Below are 19,244 nucleotides of genomic sequence, written 5' to 3'. Positions count from 1 at the left end.
TCAATTTAGTTTATTAGGCTGTAGCTATTCTTCCTAGTGTCCAATACGTAGTTCACACAAGAGTTTCAATCTCTTTCTCTTATACTGAAACACCTAAACTCAAGTCAAGGTGAGCTGCACAATCAACCAGATCAGAGCAGTAGCTACACATTTACAAACCCTACAAATTCCAGTACAGTTTGTAGAGGTTGTGGTGTCCTCAAATTTCCATCACATCAAACAAACAATAACAACTAGTTAAATATTTCAGTAGTTTATAAATGACAATTGTATGCGTTTTTCGTGGAACTCAATATTACATCGATATAACAACAGAATTATCATAATTGTAGACCCTGTTCATACTTTGCTTTAACTTCATCATGAGATATCTGAAAACAAATACCGCTGTCTGATCTGTGTTTATTCATACCTGGTGTTAAAAAGCCTCTCCAGATATGTCTTCATAGATCACTCCTAATTGGATCTGACTTCTCCAACCAATATGCAAATAAAGAAGCTCATCTATAGCCGAAACCACAGCAAATGTTAATTTCAAGTTGAACAGACAGGATTTGCAATGTTTATTTGCAGTTAAAATTCACTATTCCACTAAAAGACTGATGGCAGATTGTTTCACGTAATCAGTCACTAGACCGGTCCATTTCCTTTTCTTGGTTTAACTGCATGATATATTTTACACTTTAATGACAACTGAATCTTCAAGTGCTTATGAACTTGTATATAATTATATGAACTGTGGATAGTGTATTTCCCCACAAAGGAAAAAAACAGGCAAAGGCGGAGTGTCAATCAGGCGAGCTCTGGCCACATCACAAATATTAAGCAGTCATAGGAAATTTCTGAAAGCTCAGACGTATTTAAAACACTCGAATACTGCACTGTTGGCATGATGAACTGAGCATGTCTGCTGAGTAGGCCGTCCTTCAACACGTCCCCAGGACTACTACAGAATGTGAAAAATTTTGTTAAAGACCACCCAGGAACATAATCTGAATCATCAGATGGAAATGTGTCCCGAGTGAGTTCAGATCTTGTATTAGAGCTGTACACGAGATCAAATTGAATGTTAACGCAGTCTGAGCAGGGTCATACTGGGCTGTGTGCAGACATGTTTCATGGCTCAATATTGCCATCTGGTGGTAATAGGTATGTATAAGAGAAAACATACATAGGAATACCTGCCAACAATGTTGACAAGAATAGTATTATTTTATGATTTTTGATACATTAATTAAAAACTGCAGGTCACACAAGACTCCAGTTGTGGTTCTAACGTTAACTCATGTCACCCTCTAGTGTTTGAAAAGTTTCATGTTTTTGTTTCAGAGATTCTGGAAAAGCAGGAAACACATGTATGTTAAAAGTGCTTTTAATCACATTTAAACTGAATGACATCACATCACATCACAGACCAATCCATCTGACACAATGCTTAAGTCAACTATACAAAAGGTTATACTGAAAAACAAAATGTCTCTCATACAACACTGGCACAGAAAAAGTCCCAATCATTAAATATGCATTCATTAGGCTGTCTTATTAATGTGTCTTTTTTAAGTTCGCAGTGCAACAAATACTGTCTCATCCATGTTATAAAATGTTTCCAATTAGTGTTAATGGAAATATTTATCATATGCCATAATCATGTGATACAATGGAAAAAAAAACCTTGCTCAAACATCATCCTACATGCCTCAAGTAAACCTGTTATCACATGTCCATCTAAAACTGCAGTCAGCACTTCTGACTAAACCTGGCACTACTCTCTTTTCAGTAAATGCACAGCCTCTCTCTGCTTTGGTCATTTCATGATCCATGTGAATGTTCTGTTGACATTACCTACCACTGTCCTTTCAGCTTTCACAGAAATTAATAAAATCTAAGATAATAACATAATTACAGTGCAAACACATTGCAAACTGACTTGTAGCGGCACATCAAACATTTACATGACAAATTTCACAATACTTCAGCCATTCACAACTTAGTATATATTCATGGGAAAATCATCATTTCAAACTCAGCATATTAATAGCAGCAGATATCAAGATTCAGACATTAGCTGCATGGTTGGTTTTATTGTCACTAACTGCTGCCTCCACTTTGACATACTTCCGCAGGTATCGGATGGCTGAAAGGGCACTTACATTTGCCAACAGAACTGTGGAGAAATACAAAGAAAAGCTGAGTAATCATCACATTATTCATACTTAAGGTCTGATCCTTTATGTATATACAATATCATTAGCCCATCACAGTCCATTCTTTATGTAATATTTTACTGAGATACATACCAGCCTTCCAGGTGTCTCCATCCTGTGGGTTTGCAGTTTTCAGCACCCATGAAGCAAATGCAATACAAACTAGACACATATCAGAGTGTCTGAGAGGCAGGAAGGAGGAGTCCAACCCTTTAAATAAAATGACAGATACACATCTTCCTTCCGTTAGGGTTTCACACAAATGCACATATGTTAACAGTCATCCACAGGCAAACAGTAGGAAGTCAGTGGGAGAGGGAGTCTAACTGGTATTAACACACCGACAGCTGAGGACAAGCCTCTGTTAATGTGTTGGAACTTCCTGTTTGGGTCAAACCATGACCCAGTCAAAGCCCAGCTTTGACAGCACCCATACTAATTACACTTACGTAAACAAGGCAAATGATATTTGACTTCATGGCTTTTAAAGGCTGTAAACTAATTCTTACGACAGCTGCTGAATACCAGATGCCATACCACTGTGCTATAAGTTATCTTAATTAAAGCTTTTTTGACATATAAGAAGTTAAGTGGAGTGATTTCATTTCCCTCATAAATTAGAGTGTTCTACTGGCAGCTTAGAGGGGACACTCATTGACTGAAGTCAAGCTATCACGTACAACCACGTTCCGCTGGCAGCTGAAGGAAGAGAGTCCATCCCATTTATGAGTGCAACAGCTGACTGAGTGGATAACATATTCTCCATTACTTTTGTCAGTGGGTGAAATACACAAAGTGTGTAGCTGGAATAGAACAGTTTGGCTCTCCTTTTTGTTTGACAATATTTGTGCATCTTCATTAACTGTCAGTCAATGGATTATGAAAGTAATTACATTTTCTCAAGAGCTGTAGCTCTGAGGTAGTTTTGCATGAATTTTACATCCATATTTCTATTTAATGCTACTCTATAGTTCTAGTCCACTACATCTCAAAGACAAGTATTGAAAAAAAGTACACTTACTTGACAGCTTTAGTTACTGGTTACTTTTGAGATCTATCTTTTACACTGTGAATATAATAACACAAATACACATTGTAAAAGATTAAACTAATGTTTTCCAACATTTCCCTAACAGCTCCACCAAATACTGATTTTCCCATTAAACTTCCTATATGATTTTGTTTCAATAAATAGTAATACTGTCCAAAAACTGAAAACAGATTTGTGTGTCAGAACTCTACCGAAGTCATGTAATGATATTTCAGATGTTTCTGATGTACCTGTTGATAAAATATGATATAAAGTATTTCAAACCAGCTGCATCTTCAGAAGTTACAACGGTAACATGGCTCAACAACACTGATGTCTTAGTATTAATAACCTAACAATGTCATACATAATAATATAACCAGGGAGACTAAATAGGATTTTCCTTCAATACTTAAACTACTTTTTGCTGCTAATACTTCTGTATTTTTACATCTATCTTAGGGATATCTTAAGTATATTTCATGGAGGACCTTGTAATTATTTTTCATATTAGTGTTTTGATGCCTTTGCTGAAATAATGGAACTGGGTATCTTCAACTCCTACTGTCACCATAACTAGACTTACTTGGATTTGCGACAGCTGTTTGCAGATCCTCATATCTGAAAGGTTGTTGTTGTAGTTGTTTGAAGATCCTCTCTTCCAGGTGGTAGAGAAGTGGATCAGGAACAAAATCTTGATTTCCCAGGGCACTGATGGGAGTGAGAGTCCTACGAAGGGACTGAGGTTTTTGCATTACAGGTAAAGGCAAAGAATTTGAGTTCCGCCTCTGGATGGCACGCCCAGTTAACTGAATGTTCCTAAAAGAGAATGATTTTGGCCAGAAGAAATCCTCCTTGAGGTCACTATCTGTGAAGAAATTATCATATACATCTGTTGAAATCTTACTTGCGCTTGCCTTACGGCTCAATCTTGTTACCACCCTCACAGGCCTGTGGTCATTTTTATCCTCTTCATCAGAGGAATCATCAGAGGATGAGGAGACAAAAAAATAATCATAAGCCTCAGGAAACTGCAGGTTTCTATTTGCTGAGCGAGAGTAGGAGAAGATTGGCACAAGTTCATCTTTGGCTTCATCTGTTGCTGTGATGAGCGGATAGAAGAAGGTATCTGTATCAAACTCTGAGAAGAAATGGTCATACGTTTCAGGAACAGAATTTCCATCGGTGAAACTGCTGTTAATGCTGTCTGTAGGTGGCTGACTGGGGTTTGACTGCTTTCCACCGAATAAATACTGAAATATATCTGTGAGAGAAATTCTGTAGCTTTCTGCTGAAACTGAAGGTAAAGAGTTCAAGTCTTGTTTTGGCACATGTTTGTCAGTTACGTACTCTAAGTTTGCACATTCCTCTTCCTCTAAAATTTGTGAAGTTTGGCCTTCATATTTGTGGCTAAAAGACTCAGATTCAAGGGCACGTAGATTATGTACACTTACATTTTTTGAAATTTTTCGAAGGGATTTCTGAGTGCCATCAGACAAGACTGGTTGAGAAATGTCACTCGCAGCTGTTAAAGTCATACTCGATGGGTAAATACCCACAGGTAGGCTGACTGAAACTGGTTCACTTTCCCACATGACACTTTTTGAAGAGGATGCATCAACTGCTATAACAGAACTTAAATTTGAGTCAACAGGATCAGAGACAATGGACGCTTCCATGCTAGTTTGTCCTAGATTGGATTCATCGACCTGACAGAAACAGCCAGAATCCATCATTACCAAGTCAGTATTCTCGGTTTCCAGTAATGGTGGGAGGGAACTTGGGGGATTGTTGTTGATAACTCTTAAACCTAAAATATCATTTATTGTCAGCTTCTCCATTTCCCTCCAAAAAGATGACATGGCAAACACTGAACACTTTGAATCCACAGGTTCATTTTCTACTTGGGATCTCACTGTGGAAACTTCCACTTCATTAGCTAAGTCACAGTTTGATTCTTCTGTGACATATGATACATCCTGGCCTTTATCCTGAGATGTTTCCTCTCTTTTGTCAGCTGTTGTGAGGATTTGTGATTTTTTTTCTTCACATCTGGTGTCACTTGGACTAAGAGAAGAACAAGGGCTTCCCAGTGCATCTTTGCTATTTTCATTTGAGAGTGACTCAAGAGATTGTGTTTCCAGAGAATAGCAAGAAGATATTAATGAATTATTTGGAAGACATACTGATAAATCTTCAGATTCAGAGAAATTGGGATTTGTTTGTATCTCTCCATTACCTATTTGATTCATTTCACTACATGGAAAGAGATTCTCACCCATTACTTGTACCACTGCTAATTCACATCTCTCAGGTGTTTCATGTTTCACCAATGAATCTGTTTGTTTGGATGATTTTGGATCATCTGGAGGGTGTTCTGTTTGGTTCACTAATATATCTACACTGGAGGGGTTTTTATCAAGTGATAAACTGTCTCCATTTGATGTCAAGCTGTCACTTTGAGTGGGGTCATTCTCATACGATGAAGAATTGCTGGTTTTTATTTGAAGAGTTTTTGTGTTGTGATTAGCCAGTTGTTGCACATCAGAACCATTCACAGAGTGAAGCTTAGTTTTTTCCAGCATATAGCTATATTGGTATGTGTCATGACACCCAGTTTCCAGCTGTTGTAGTTCAGCCAGTCTTTGACACTGTGAAAGGTTGTCTACGCCAGAGCTTTCAGTCTCCACGCCCATGACAGACTTAGCAGTGGATACTGTGTCATGCTGGCAGACTTTCACATCAGGATCATTTAACTCTACACTCGGTAAAACAGTATGAGTTACTGATTTGACCTCATCTGCACAAGACTGTTCATTTTCACAAATGAAACTATGATTCATTTTATTAGACAGCTCGAGGCTCTCAGCATGAGTGTCCTCTCTTTCACAGTCTCTCTTTTCTGTGGTAAGGGTTGATTTGTCTCTTTCACAGTCTGAAATTGAAAGTGTCATCGATGGATCTTCAGTCAGTCCATCTTTTACTGTTAATTTTCTGCATGGCTGTAAATCTATCCCTACATTACAAGCATCGCTTTGTGCTGACACAACACTGGAATCACTTTGACTTTGTAGGCTTGCAAACCTGTCATCTGTTGTAATACTTTCAGTCCAGCTAGCTTGTTTGAAAACACTGTCTTGAAACTTTAGGTGTTGAATGTCACAAGAAGGAACAGAGTGGGAAAGATCTTTTACTCTTTTTTCTTTAACGTTTACAGGGTGACCATTTGTGACCAAGTATGTGTATAAAGGAGGTGTGAAGCCATAATTCATTTGTGGCTCTTTTAACAAAGGTAAGTAAAAATCCTCTGGCAAGCATGGATCCAGTCTTCCTTTCCATAAGAACTGTTCCTCTTCTGAGTCTTTCTCATTTCCAAAACCACTTTCTGCTGGTTCAACACTAAGTCGCCTTTTCTTTCTTCTCTTTCTTTTGAAAGAGGCAGATGGTGATGACTCTAGGCTTGACAATTTGCTTGAGACTTCTGAGATTTCATTTTTGTCGTCCTTGCACTTGACCTTTGTGACTGAATCCAGACTTCTGGGTGAATCAGTGTGTTGGCTTTTAATGAGAGTCAGAGGGTTTCTCAAAAAATCTTCCTGCGTGACATCACACAAAGGTGTACATATTTCCTCTTCCAAATTTGTCACTTTGTTAGAATGAGGTGTTGCTTCTGACCAGACAACCTTCCCCGGTTGTGAGTCATTTGACTCTATTATCTCATAAACTCTGTTTTCTGTGCAGGCTTCCTCTCTGATGAATAACTCAGTTTCAGGGTGAGCTGATTTGTAAGTGTGTAGCATTGAGTTACTGGCAGAAGGTTCAGGGGAAATTTTGGATCGAGGCTCATCTGTTTTCATTGTGTTTATGTTGCTGATGGTGTTGACAGCCTCCACGGTCTCTCTGCCAACGACTGTTTCACCCCTGGCAGACACAAAGTTTAACTTGGGGATGTTTTTTGGCAAAGTACAGCCAGTGCAGCTGGCTTGTTGCCCATCACTACACTGCTCCTCCTCCTGTGCTGCTGCTTCTCTGTTTTTTCTAGCTCCCACTTGGTTTGGCTCAGTAATTTTTTCAGCCTCTGTAAGGCTTTTCAGTTTTTCAAAGAACATATTGACTGACTGCAGGTGTATATCCTCCTCACTGCCCGAGAGGACGCTCTCCATTCCTCCCATGCTGTGTTTGCTGAAGTAAAGCTCCACAGGAGAGCCTTCACTGTCTGGGGGACCTTCGATAGATCGTTCAGCCTCTACAAAGCCTGCTGTTTGGCCTTCTTTCTGATCCCTGTTCGCAAGAATGGACCCTGTATCATCCATGTCACTCATACCTGAGCTATCCACACCTGCTAATGAAGGAGGAAGGAGGTTGCACTCCTCGCACTCTGCAAAGAAGCATTCCCAGTCACGGTCACAGATCTCGACACTGTAATCGAAGTCTTCCATTCTGACAGACAGGCCTCAGTACAACCTATAAAACCAATCAGAAGAACTGTCATTAGAATAAGCACTGCTAAAAACATTTACTGCCTTTAATTTTAGAATCATAAAACAATTAAAAAACAAAACAGATACAGAAAATGCTATTTAATTTCAACATGCTAGATAAAGCTCAGGTGCTGATTTGTTCTAGTATTTTCACTAACTGTGTTAAAGACTTAAGAACAGTATTGTGGAGTCTTGGAGTTCAAGAAAATATTACCTTTTTCAATAAAAAACATATACTTCAGCATGATTTTGAACATTTATACTATTTTATGTGGACATAGAAAATTGGAAAAACATTAAAAACATTAAAAAAAAAACTTAAAACCAAATCTTGCTTAAGTGTACTGTCTATCAACTACAACTATCAAATCTGAAAAGACATTTGGGTCAGTTTTCAGGCTCTTCACATTGAATTTACATGACTGTGTCTTGGTTGGTGCCCAAAATGCCTTGTCTGCTGCACCTAAGTCTTATAATGGTACGAAAAACCTTGCATGCTAATTACATCATAATAAGCATGCTGCAAAAAAACACAATTTATTTTGATCTTATAATTTCTATTGCACTGTTTTAAACTGAACTAAATGCAACTGAATATCTCACTATAACTTCACATTACACTCTGTAACACATACCTGTGCAGTAAAGTAAAACTACCCCACATTAAGTCAAATTTCAGTATGCTAGAGTATGACAACTTTCAATGTTAATAATCTATGCACTTATTCTTGCATTTATGTGAACTTTCATGCTGGGGTCCTACCTGTCTGGTTTCAGCTGTGATCCTGGTCTACAGGAGGAGAAAGTCTGGGAGGTATGTTGAATGTCCTCTGGTGGACGTCCTTGGTCATGAGCACGGCAAGCCCCATGATTTGATAAATATAGAGCGGTGCTTCTGATCACGTAATACACGCAATGTTCTTACAGCAACCATCTCCGACAGAGGCATAAAGTTTCAGATCTTTAAATAGATATTAACTCCTCAATGTGTGACACAGCATACTGTTTCTACTTTTACTTTGTTTGATTAGGTATACTTACTAAAAATTATTTAATAACATTTGAGTTTATTTTTGCATCTTTATTTTGGTGGTAGCAATAAGACTCAACAACATTCAGATACTCAACCATTCACACAGCAGATATGCAGTCATGTGAGGTGTGAGTGCATATGCACATTAGTCAGCTGATACCTTACTGGTGTGATGTCATGGGGTGAAAGTTGATCTGAATCTTTTCTCTGCAATGTTTCCAATCTCTACTGGAGAGCAGACTGGCCAGAGAGAGACTGGAGTGACTCATGTCACCCATCTGAACCTGGTTGAAAGAATGCAGACAAATGTATTTTAAAAAGTATTATGGTAAAAAAAAAACATGGCTGGATTAATTGATGAGACATTTTTATGAATAGGCTTACATGCTGTAATATTTCAGATGACATTTTAGCATAAGTAATCCTATGGAGCATCTATATAATACACTATGAATAATATGAAGTTAATAATTTATTGGTGCTTTATAACACTATAAAAAGAACAGTTTACACATTGTCCTTAGATTTTACAAGTAGCAGTTTTAAAACAAGCTTATGCATTTTAATGCATACAATGCCTATTATAAGTAGCTATTCATCCCCTTGGATGTTTTCCACTTGTATTGCTTTTATAAATGGAATTATGGTCAACATAATTTTCCTTTTTCTGAAAAGAAATTTAAAAACAAAATACACTTTGTCAAATTGAGTAAATTTCTAAAACATCTACTCAAAGTAGCAAAACTTTGTATTGTAAAATAAGTGACTGCATAAATATTCACCCCCTTGAAAATGACTGACTTAATTCAATCCTGATGCAGTCATTTGGTGATAGTAGTCTCATAATGAGTGAAAAACATTACTTGGGAGAAATGAATGTGTCTCAAAACCTGTGTCTAGATGGTCCAGTACCTGGTCAATCTGTATTTCTGGCAGCAATTACACCATGAGGACAAAAGAACACTCCAAGCAGCTCAGAAAAAGTTAATGTCAGAGGAAGGACATAAAACATTTCCAAGACAATGAATATCCCCCAGAGTTCTGTTAAATCCATCATTAAGAAATGGAAAGAATTGGGACCATCATGCTGTGGGAATGCTTCTTGGCAGCAAGCCCTTGAAGAACAGAGTAAAACTGAAGTGTCCAGATGTGCAAACCTGACAGACATATTCACAAAGACTCAGTGCTGGGATTGTGATCACAGGCACAACTAGTACTGACTTTCAGGGGGTGAATATTTATGCAGTCACTTATACATTTTCAACTGACATTACTTTGTAGAAATGTGTCTTTGCTTCGATGTTTAAGATTTCAATTTTATTTTTTAGAAATTGTTGAAAAAAATCCAAATTATATTTAGCATAAATAACAGGAGAAACATCCAAGGGCTAAATACTTTGCAAGCCTACGTAGCACATTTTATTGTCCAGTGGACATGTTAGTTAGCCAATTTAACATAAAACCTATGTATTGTATGTATTATTATCAATCTGGTCTAAGGTGTGATGAGAAATGTCCCATGTAGGCTAATTAAATAATTAAACCTCAAAGTTAGATTTAGCCTTTTAAAACAATTAGATTTGCACTTGTCTGAATTTTTTTTCCACATATAGTTATCACATATTGATTTAAGCTGCACTATGATTTTAAAGTTAATCAAAGGTTAATTTTTATAACCAGTTTTATCTTTAACTGTTCCTATTAAATCTGACTGGCATTTATACTTTCTAAATAACTTACAATACTTTACCTAAAATTAACCTGTGAATATTTTGTCAACCACTGGATAACCATTATCTTCTTATCTACTTTAAATTACAGCACAGATGTCAGGCTAAAACCAAGGACTATTTTCTGCTTGAATGTGAAATCTACCATTAGGGAAGACAGCTTATCTGAGGTGGTACTGAGCCTCTGTTTACAGCTATCAGTAGGACAATGTGATTACTGTGATTACTACAGTGCCATCCTCGCTCACAGAATGTCACTGACACTAAAAGATACCAAGATAACATATCAGTCCTGATCTCATTAACTGCTGTTAAACTGTGCTTAACAGATGTCTAATGCATCTTAACTGCACTTAAATACATTGATTAACAATGATGGTCTTATTGGTCATTCAGAGCAAAAAATTTATAGGATATAATCAAATGTTACCTTATACTACTGTTTCGTGAACTGACTACATCTAAAATGGTGAATTTAAATTGTTTAATAAAAGTTTTTCTGCATTATATTTAACTTAGTTCTTATTTTAGGCCTTAAAAGCTGAAATACAGCAAATTCTTGCACACATCAACAAGGTTTTTTTCCAAATGGTGTATCTGCATCTAACACTTTCACAGGCTGTAAATACAGTCATTATGTGCCTAATTTTAATTTCTATAGACATTTATGAGAAACAGACCCCCTAATTAGCCAAACCACAGATTGGGCTGTGTGCCCAAGAGGGCCCTCTCAATTCATCAGCCATGATAAAGGGGGACAAGCCAGGGCCTGTGTGGCTACTGCACCTGGGGCAGCGGGCCGCTTTGACACGGGTGGGATTCTGTTTCCATCAACAGGATTAGGCTCTCATGAGTCAGTTCTTGGAGTTAAGATTGAAATCTGTTTGGGCTGTTTCACAGCGGCTAATGTGAGAGAATTTCCCTCTAATTGTTTACCATGTCAGCCCCGGCAATTCAGCGTCAATTAAACAAAGCCCAGTAAACAGACACATTCAGCTCAAGCTCAGCGACATGATGTTTAAACAGAAGGAAGTTTGTGTATGGCCCCGTTACCAAGCATCCTCAGTTGGTGGCATCTTTTGTGCCAAACAGGGGTGCAAAGTCTTAATTATGGCAAAGCAAAGGGTAGAAAAACAGAAAACTGTAGACAAAGATGCCTATTTTGGATCTTTGGTAACTGTTTAGAAAGCAAAGAGGAGGTTTAACAAGTTACTAATGCCACACAGGTTGATGTAGAAATCTCAGGGTTAGTTTCACTCTAAGACTTACAGAATTAAAAAAAAAAACAATAGGAGATGGAAGTAGATTAATGATTTATAAAGTACATGATTTACAAGCTATTATAGCCCATAAAACCACTTTTATTCTTTTTTCATTATTAGCATTATTATAGCTACTTTTTGTAGCATAAGCGAAACATTTTAATTTGTGTTTTGCCGAAATAAGTCTCAATGACAGAAGTTAAATTGAGTAAGATCTAGAAGAAAATGTATTTTCAATCAGGGGCTCCTCTTATTTCAAGACTCAAAACAGAAACGTTCTCTCTCCAGGGACCCAAACCCAGAAAAATACACAATGAATTGCTACAACCATTTACATTTTTACTGACTTTGTTCACTTAAAGAATGTAGGGTAAGAATGTTAAAATGTCACTCAAAGCTAAAACTGATGAGTAATGATAGTCAGCTAGCAACATACAGTATGTCACCAATAAAGTCAAATGATAACACATACAACTGACTTTTACACTGTCAAAACTGTTTCTTTGTTCAGAATGTTAACTGAAATGATGCTGCAATGATGACTTCTTACACTGTTGTTCAGAGTCCAATTTGTTCAGCTTTAAACCCCCTTTACCAAATATACATTTCATCCTCTTCTCTGCTCTTTCAAATGACTTTAATGAAACTGACATTCCTAAAAATCGCATCATTTCAACATCGCGCGTGTGATTAAGAATGAGAGAATGACAATTGTCACAATCAAGGCACACGTGTCAGCAAAAAATTGATGACATTTATAGGTCGAGGTTTGCAAGAGATCCCTGCACACTCAGCAAATGAGCTGAACCCTTGTCTATTTATGTAGGAAAAAAAAAGTACTGTTGTATCATAATACTGTTTTACAATTTTGGCACTTGACGATCCAATAAAACCAAATTTGAGAACCCTAAGTTTGGAAAACGCTGCTTGAAATGAATGATTTGATGGCCTTTTTTTAAAGCTCAATGACGTAATGACAACTGGTTTCAACCCATTAAATATTATTAAATAAACAATATTTAACATCAATCAATCAATCAATCAATTTATACAAAATTATTACAAACAGTTAAGATCAAAAATTAATTTACAAGATATATTTTGTAATAGACCCTAGAGGCAGTCCTCAGGTTATAAATGGCAGCCCTTAAACATGTGATGAGAGACGCTATTTACATTATAATCTTTAATAAATTCAAATGTTCTAAACAACTACAAACATATGTAGTGGGACCAATGTCCTACTACATGCTTAAAACACATGTTAATCCTGGTTATGTGTATCTCATATAAGCAAGTATGTCTGATTAATCTTCTGACTAATCTTCTGACATGACTTTTTTTTTCTCTGAGCTGCTAACCTAGTTGCTACAAATCTTTATCTAAAATAACAAAAACAACTTGCATAAAGAGGTATTTTTTTTGTTTTTGCTTAATCTGAAGGGTTTACATGCATGTCCTAATGCAAATAAGTAGCCTGCTTGTATTCAAATAAGGTTTAAAATACAGAATTAAGTATTTTCAAGTTGTGATGTTAATACTTTTACATAAAGAGCTGAGTTTTCAAGGTGTGATGTTGGTACTTCTACATAAAGAGCTGAATTCTCCATCACCTCTGTATGTATGAATATCAGTCATTTACATGCAGGCCCGTCGTTACCTGTAACAGACCTGATTTAACTTTTGAACCCGTCCCTTTAAACCCGATACGCGATTGTATTGAAATCCTGCAGCTCCGTCTCGTCTGCCGTCACCAGTTTTATTCGTGGTGTAAAGACACAGACCGCCTGCAGGCCCCCACGAGGATTATGCGTCCTGACAATGGTGAGATTTGATCAGTCGCACCAACAAAACATCATTGTCTTCTCTTCAAATGTCACACTCAGGTGTCAGTGAGTGCACCTACTGTTTGGAGATCGTGTCAGAAAACCACCAACTGTGTTTTGACACATTTATACTGTTCCTACAGGCAACTTCATCAACATTTTCTGAATGAAAATAACTCCAGACGGATCACTTTGCTTGATCACATGCTAAGTCAACGGGGTTAGCTAGCTTGCTAGTTAGCCAGAAAAGTGCTCATGTGAGGAGTGGAGCGATACATTTGATAGGATACGGTTTATAAATGTAGTTACACTAAAGTATTCTGACTTGACATGATAAAACAATTAACTTACTGAGTGGAGGGAGCACGTCCACAGGTTATAGCAGAGTGCAGTCCTTCCGGCTTCCCACAAGATGGCGGACAATAACCGCTGTTAGTTAGGTCTGAACTGAGCCGGAGTCTGATACAAAACAACTGGTACTGTCCTGTGTTGTGTTCAAGGATATTTATAGTTTGAGGAAGATTAAAGGTGGTAAGATTAATAAACAACGCAATGCTATAAGATATTTTCAGCCTTGTGGATCCCAGCAATTATTATCCTCGGTCGACCCTCGAGCCACAATTGCACATGCGCAAAAGCTGGCATAAAATCATCATTTGTCAATGTTTTTTCTGCATAAATCTCTTCAACCATTTCAGTTCTGTTTAAAAGTATCAAAATGTGTTAATCATTTTCAGGATTTTAGCCCTTTAAATGCTAGTCTGAATAATTCATGTCACTTGTTATGTATAAAAAATAAGACCAAAAAAAAAAAAAAAGATTTTTTAAAAATATAATTAATAGTGTGGGGTTATTGCAGGTGAGTAGAGTCTCAGATATGTTTAAAAGTAGCAATAACACTGATTTCACTTCATTAGTATTGTTTTATGTGAGATTTAAAAATGAGATTGCAATGCAAGTTAATGAGGGTCATACATTTCACAAAAACTGCTAATGCAATGAAATCACTATTATTGCTAATGTTTGACATGTCCAAGAAGACTGATATAAAACAGTGTTACACCCCTCCACCATGTACAGTATTATATGGGAAAGTATCTCATATTTTGTGCTGTTTTTAAATGACAGAAATGTACAAAATCTAAAACTAACTCACTGCTGCTTACTCATTATATTATATATTTTGGCCAAAAAGAATGTTACAGGTTTAGAGCTGTGCAAAAATTCACCTAAATACTGTGAACAAATTACTGTATCCTACTCATAATAGCTATAATTAGAAGTGTCCCCAGTTTATATGCATGCCTGTTAATTAATCACATATGCATGTGGCTTAAAGGTATGAGGGGGTTTTCAGTGAACATAAGAAAAACGTAAGGTAATAGCACTACAAGTGACACTTTCAGTGTTCAGGCTAGCATTTTTAGTTATATTTGTATACAATTGAGCTATAGAATCCAATCAAATGAATAAAAATTTGCAAATGTGACAGGTGAAATCTGTAAAAAGTGATGTAAAGTGACAGTGATGGTAAATGACAGTGATGGGTCATTGATGTGCCATTGCTTGCAGGTTTTGTGGGTAAAAATCCCCCTTAAGACCCTCACAGATAGCAGTTTATACAGTGCTGAACTGACTTTTCTTTCTCTTCTCAGGCTGATGTGTCTCTACTTTTAGGTCAGGTAGTTTATTATGTCACTTTGGCATTTTTAGCAGGCTACTGCATTCATTTTGTGGACTTCACAGTATAGTTTAAACCAGTTTTGACATGCAATGAGTAGGCTTTATGCAAAACAACAAATGATAAGTGCGGGGCTGGAGATTAGAAGAGTAAAACTAAATTTTACCCCAGTAAACAGTAGAGTAAAAGTAGTACAAGTATGATAATATTGGTGATCTCTAGGTACTTAAATAGGTATCTCAGATTTTGATTTGAGTACATTTATTTTTTCTTTCCAGGACTAACATGGCTGTCTCGGTGTGAGTAACATGTGCAACCAAAGCTGAGTGCACAGCAGACTAATGAAATCATAGTTAGCTTTCTAATTTTCCACAAAATGGACTTTTATTAATTCAGTTATGTTTTAAAATGTCTTTGTACTCAGCGTAGATGCTCTCTTTTTGTGGTTTGTCAGCTGCAACTCTTTTCTAAAGTTTGACCAATTTATAAAGTATCTGTAATCCCAGTAAAACATACAATTATTTAAAGTTATGTAAAATTATTCTTATTTGTAATTTAATCATGAAGATGATCCAGGATTTCTGTGTATAAGATCAAACATTCTAATGAACAGTTATCTTCAGCTAGAACTTCCTCTTCATCACTTGCCAAACCGCGGCGTTACACATTAGCTAGTGTCAAGATATTTTTAGACATCTGGTCCTCCACGAGGCTGCTTCTTAGTGTTCCCAGCCTTAAGGCAGTCTAGCTCCTTCACATAAAACTATTTGACCCATTTTCACTGCTTCTTCCCTTGAAGTCAAACAGCACAAGTTTTTGTAAAGCGAGCCAGTAACGCTGAGCAGTGTTCAATTAAGGCAGCAGACGCGTGACGGCGGCCTCGGGGCCTGAGGTGTGGGGTGACCTTGGCTGACACCGGTCTGTCTCTGGTTTCTGTCCTGACTGGAGAACCCTGCAGACCTCATCAGCAGGATTAATTATCTGCTTTGAACAGCTGCTTGTTGTAACAATGTTAACCAAATCTGTTTGTGTGCATAAAATGAATTGTAGCTGTTTTTCAGGGTTAGGACACACTGCTTATAATTACATTTTTGTAATCATATTGTTTTTCTGTCATTACCTTTAACCTCCTGAGACCCAGGAAAGCTGTGAAACTCTTGTCCCCTATTTTGTATCCTCTAGCAGGCCAGAATTTGTATCACTCCTATAATAATCCCCTCTTTTTTTTAATAATCTCCCTGTATTTATTCTTTGTGTTATGTTTTTCTGCATAAACGTGTAATGTTTAAAGATTCCCGAGGTATTGTAACGCTATGATTGTTTTTAAGCAAGAAATACGGAAAGTGTGAGCACCCAGTTCATATGTTAGTTTTTTTTTTACACTTTTGTATGTATAATATTAGAAATACGAAAAGGGCTCTAATAGATCATATCTGTATGAGTGTTAATGTTGGAGATATTTTGTTGCCTTTTTAAAAAAAAACAAAATGACAAAAAAAAGAAAAGAAACTCTTGTCTCTTATACAGGACAAAAATGCATTGCTGGATCTCAAGATCTAAAGACAGGAAACTTGGGGTGACAGGAAACAAGATGGAACACACAAACAAACCTCAATAATTGTTTTTTTTTTTTTTTTCAGATTGAAAGAGTTTCTTTTATGCCATGTTCAATCTTCTAACCTCCAGCTCTACTTGCTTGATGAATAAAGTTACTTACACAGTCACGTAAAAAAATTATTAGACCCTCAAAAGTCATCAAAAACAATGGTTATGTAATCAAGTACTAACTCTTGTGTGTATCATGTGACTAAACAGACAGAAAAGAAAACATGGAATGCCTAAAAGCACTGTTTTTGTCAGTATAATGCCATAGATATTGATGTAAGAACTGAAGTGATTTTGGTTATTATCAAGAAAACCATGGAAAATGGCAAGATATCAGCTCTGAAATTAAACTCTTATGAGCTATTTTTGTTGTTATTATTATATTTGTCCAAACAAATGTACCTTTAATTGTACCAGGCATTAAAATGAACAAGAAATTGAAAAAAACAAGGGTGGTTTAATAATATTTTCTGCGACTGTATGATCAGGTTGCACATGACAACAGGGCTCAAAGTACATAACAGAATTAAACAATAATCCTTATCTTACTTTTATTTAAATGTTTATAAATTACCTCCCCAAAAGTTTCAGTGGGTCTAAATATTGGATGTTTCCCTTACTTCTAAAGTCATTTCTGTTCAGTCTCCGTGGATAACATCCTCCCTGTCCTTGTTTTTACCTCACAGAGACTCCTGAAAAGCTGTTTACTCTGGGTTAACCATACGGCAAGACATGTGAGAAATCATTCATTTCTCAGCAGACTCATGGGTTAATAAGTTATCTGGAGACAAAGAGCTGACAAGCCCAACACTACAATCCAAGCGATGGCCTTCCTTCCTTTGGCTCAGGTCAGAGGGGTTATCAGTGACAGGGGAACAATAGGAAGTGGTGCGACCAGTCACACTGAAGCGCTGCCACTCACCTCTCGCATGCCTCCACATAGATTGCATAGAGTGTTGCTGGGAAACAGAGCTATCCTTCCACAGGGTTCTCATCACATGCAACACACCGGCTCCTGTGCTGTCATCACTTTGGTCAGGGTGTCATGTAGCATGAAACAGCCCCCTGACCTCATTTATTACTGCTGCACACTGTCTGAGGCTGACAGCGATCATTTCAGGGAAAGTGGTCTTTTAGTGTACCACCAATGTACAGGGACAGTACGTGTTGTTTGGCGGAATTAGGTTTAACGCCTCTATGTGGAAATGTGTCAAATGGCATAGAAAACAACTTGCACAGTGTCAGAAGTGCAAGATCAGTGTGACAAAGTATTTGTGTGATGATGATCGTTATAAAGTTAAAGCAACCACTGAGCAGGAAATTGGTTTCTGTTAATCTTTTACCATTATATGCAATGCTTTTGGATTCCTGTTACTGCTGCATTAACATGTATGTTGCATTTTATGTCTATATATTAACAACACTCATTCGAACTTTATATATACTGTGGGTTTTCTTTTAATCTACAGCATATAATCATATTCTTTAATATCACCGTATGTTTGCAGCATCACTGTGAGAACATGTACAGTCGCGGAAAAAATGATTAGACCATCAAAAGTCATCAAAAACAATGGTTATGCAATCAAGTACTAACTCCTGTATGTATCATGTGACTAAAACAGACAGAAAAGAAAACATGGAATGTCTAAAAGCACTGTTTTTGTCAGTACAATGCCATAGCTATTGATGTAAGAACTTGAGTGATTTTGGTTATTATCAAGAAAACCACGGAAAATGGCTAGATATCAGCTCTGAAATTAAACTACTATGAGCTATTTTTGTTGTTATAATTATATTTGTCCAAACAAATGTACAGTACCTTTAGTCATACCAGTCATTAAAATGAACAAGAAATTGAAGAAAACAAGGGGTGGTCTAATAATTTTTCCCATGACTGTATCTTGAAAACTTTTCATGAGATGTTTTCAGCAAGATGTTTTTTCCAACCCACAAGGAACACTTCCTCCTTCGGTTTATCGCAAACATTTAAGATCAACACATTTGGAAGTTTGTGGTTTTTCATTTGACAGGATGTGAATGAAAAACTGTAATCTAATAAGGAACTAAAGCTGTTAAACCAATGTGCTGGAGTAAAGGATGGAATATTTACCACTGAGATGTGGTGACAAAGGAGTATATTCAATTCAATCCAGTTCAACTTTATTAAGTGCATTTCATGCACAAGACAGATTCAATGTGCTTCACAACAGGTATATAACATAAAAAACAATCATGAGAGAGTGCAAGTGCAAGTAAGCAATCCCATCGACACACGCTTAAACTCACACATGTGCACATACCCACACATGCACACACACAACTCAACAGAACGCTGCTGAAAAAAGGTACATTTTTAACCTGTATTTAAAAACAGCCCCTTAGTTTGGAA

General features: G+C 36.9%; 1 protein-coding gene across 1 annotated transcript; it reads right to left on the bottom strand.

Moving 5' to 3' along the window:
- Positions 1–1,445: 1,445 nt before the first annotated feature.
- perm1a (PPARGC1 and ESRR induced regulator, muscle 1a) lies at positions 1,446–8,521 on the bottom strand. Its single transcript, XM_030139367.1, has 4 exons — positions 8,479–8,521; positions 3,821–7,698; positions 2,298–2,414; positions 1,446–2,164 (listed from the first exon to the last, which is right to left on the bottom strand). Exons 2-4 carry the CDS (start codon positions 7,671–7,673, stop codon positions 2,055–2,057), a joined length of 4,080 nt encoding a protein of 1,359 aa, XP_029995227.1. The 5' UTR covers positions 7,674–7,698; positions 8,479–8,521; the 3' UTR covers positions 1,446–2,054.
- Between the last annotated feature and the right edge of the window lie 10,723 nt (positions 8,522–19,244).

Source organism: Sphaeramia orbicularis, chromosome 7, assembly GCF_902148855.1.
Source record: "Sphaeramia orbicularis chromosome 7, fSphaOr1.1, whole genome shotgun sequence".
NCBI classification, from domain to species: Eukaryota; Metazoa; Chordata; class Actinopteri; order Kurtiformes; family Apogonidae; genus Sphaeramia; species Sphaeramia orbicularis.
The sequence above is the reverse complement of the archived record's forward strand: the minus strand, read 5'-3'. Positions and strand labels throughout refer to the sequence as shown.

What these genes read in the sequence shown, in the direction of transcription:
- perm1a (XM_030139367.1), bottom strand. Translation starts at nt 7,673, where the DNA reads ATGGAAGACTTCGATTACAGTGTCGAGATCTGTGACCGTGACTGGGAA. An exon ending in AACAGCTGTCGCAAATCCAA is followed by an intron (nt 2,415 to 3,820) that starts GTAAGTCTAGTT and finishes TTTTATTTAAAG; the next exon opens with GGTTGGACTCCTCCTTCCTG. An exon ending in TGGAGACACCTGGAAGGCTG is followed by an intron (nt 2,165 to 2,297) that starts GTATGTATCTCA and finishes ATTTCTCCACAG; the next exon opens with TTCTGTTGGCAAATGTAAGT.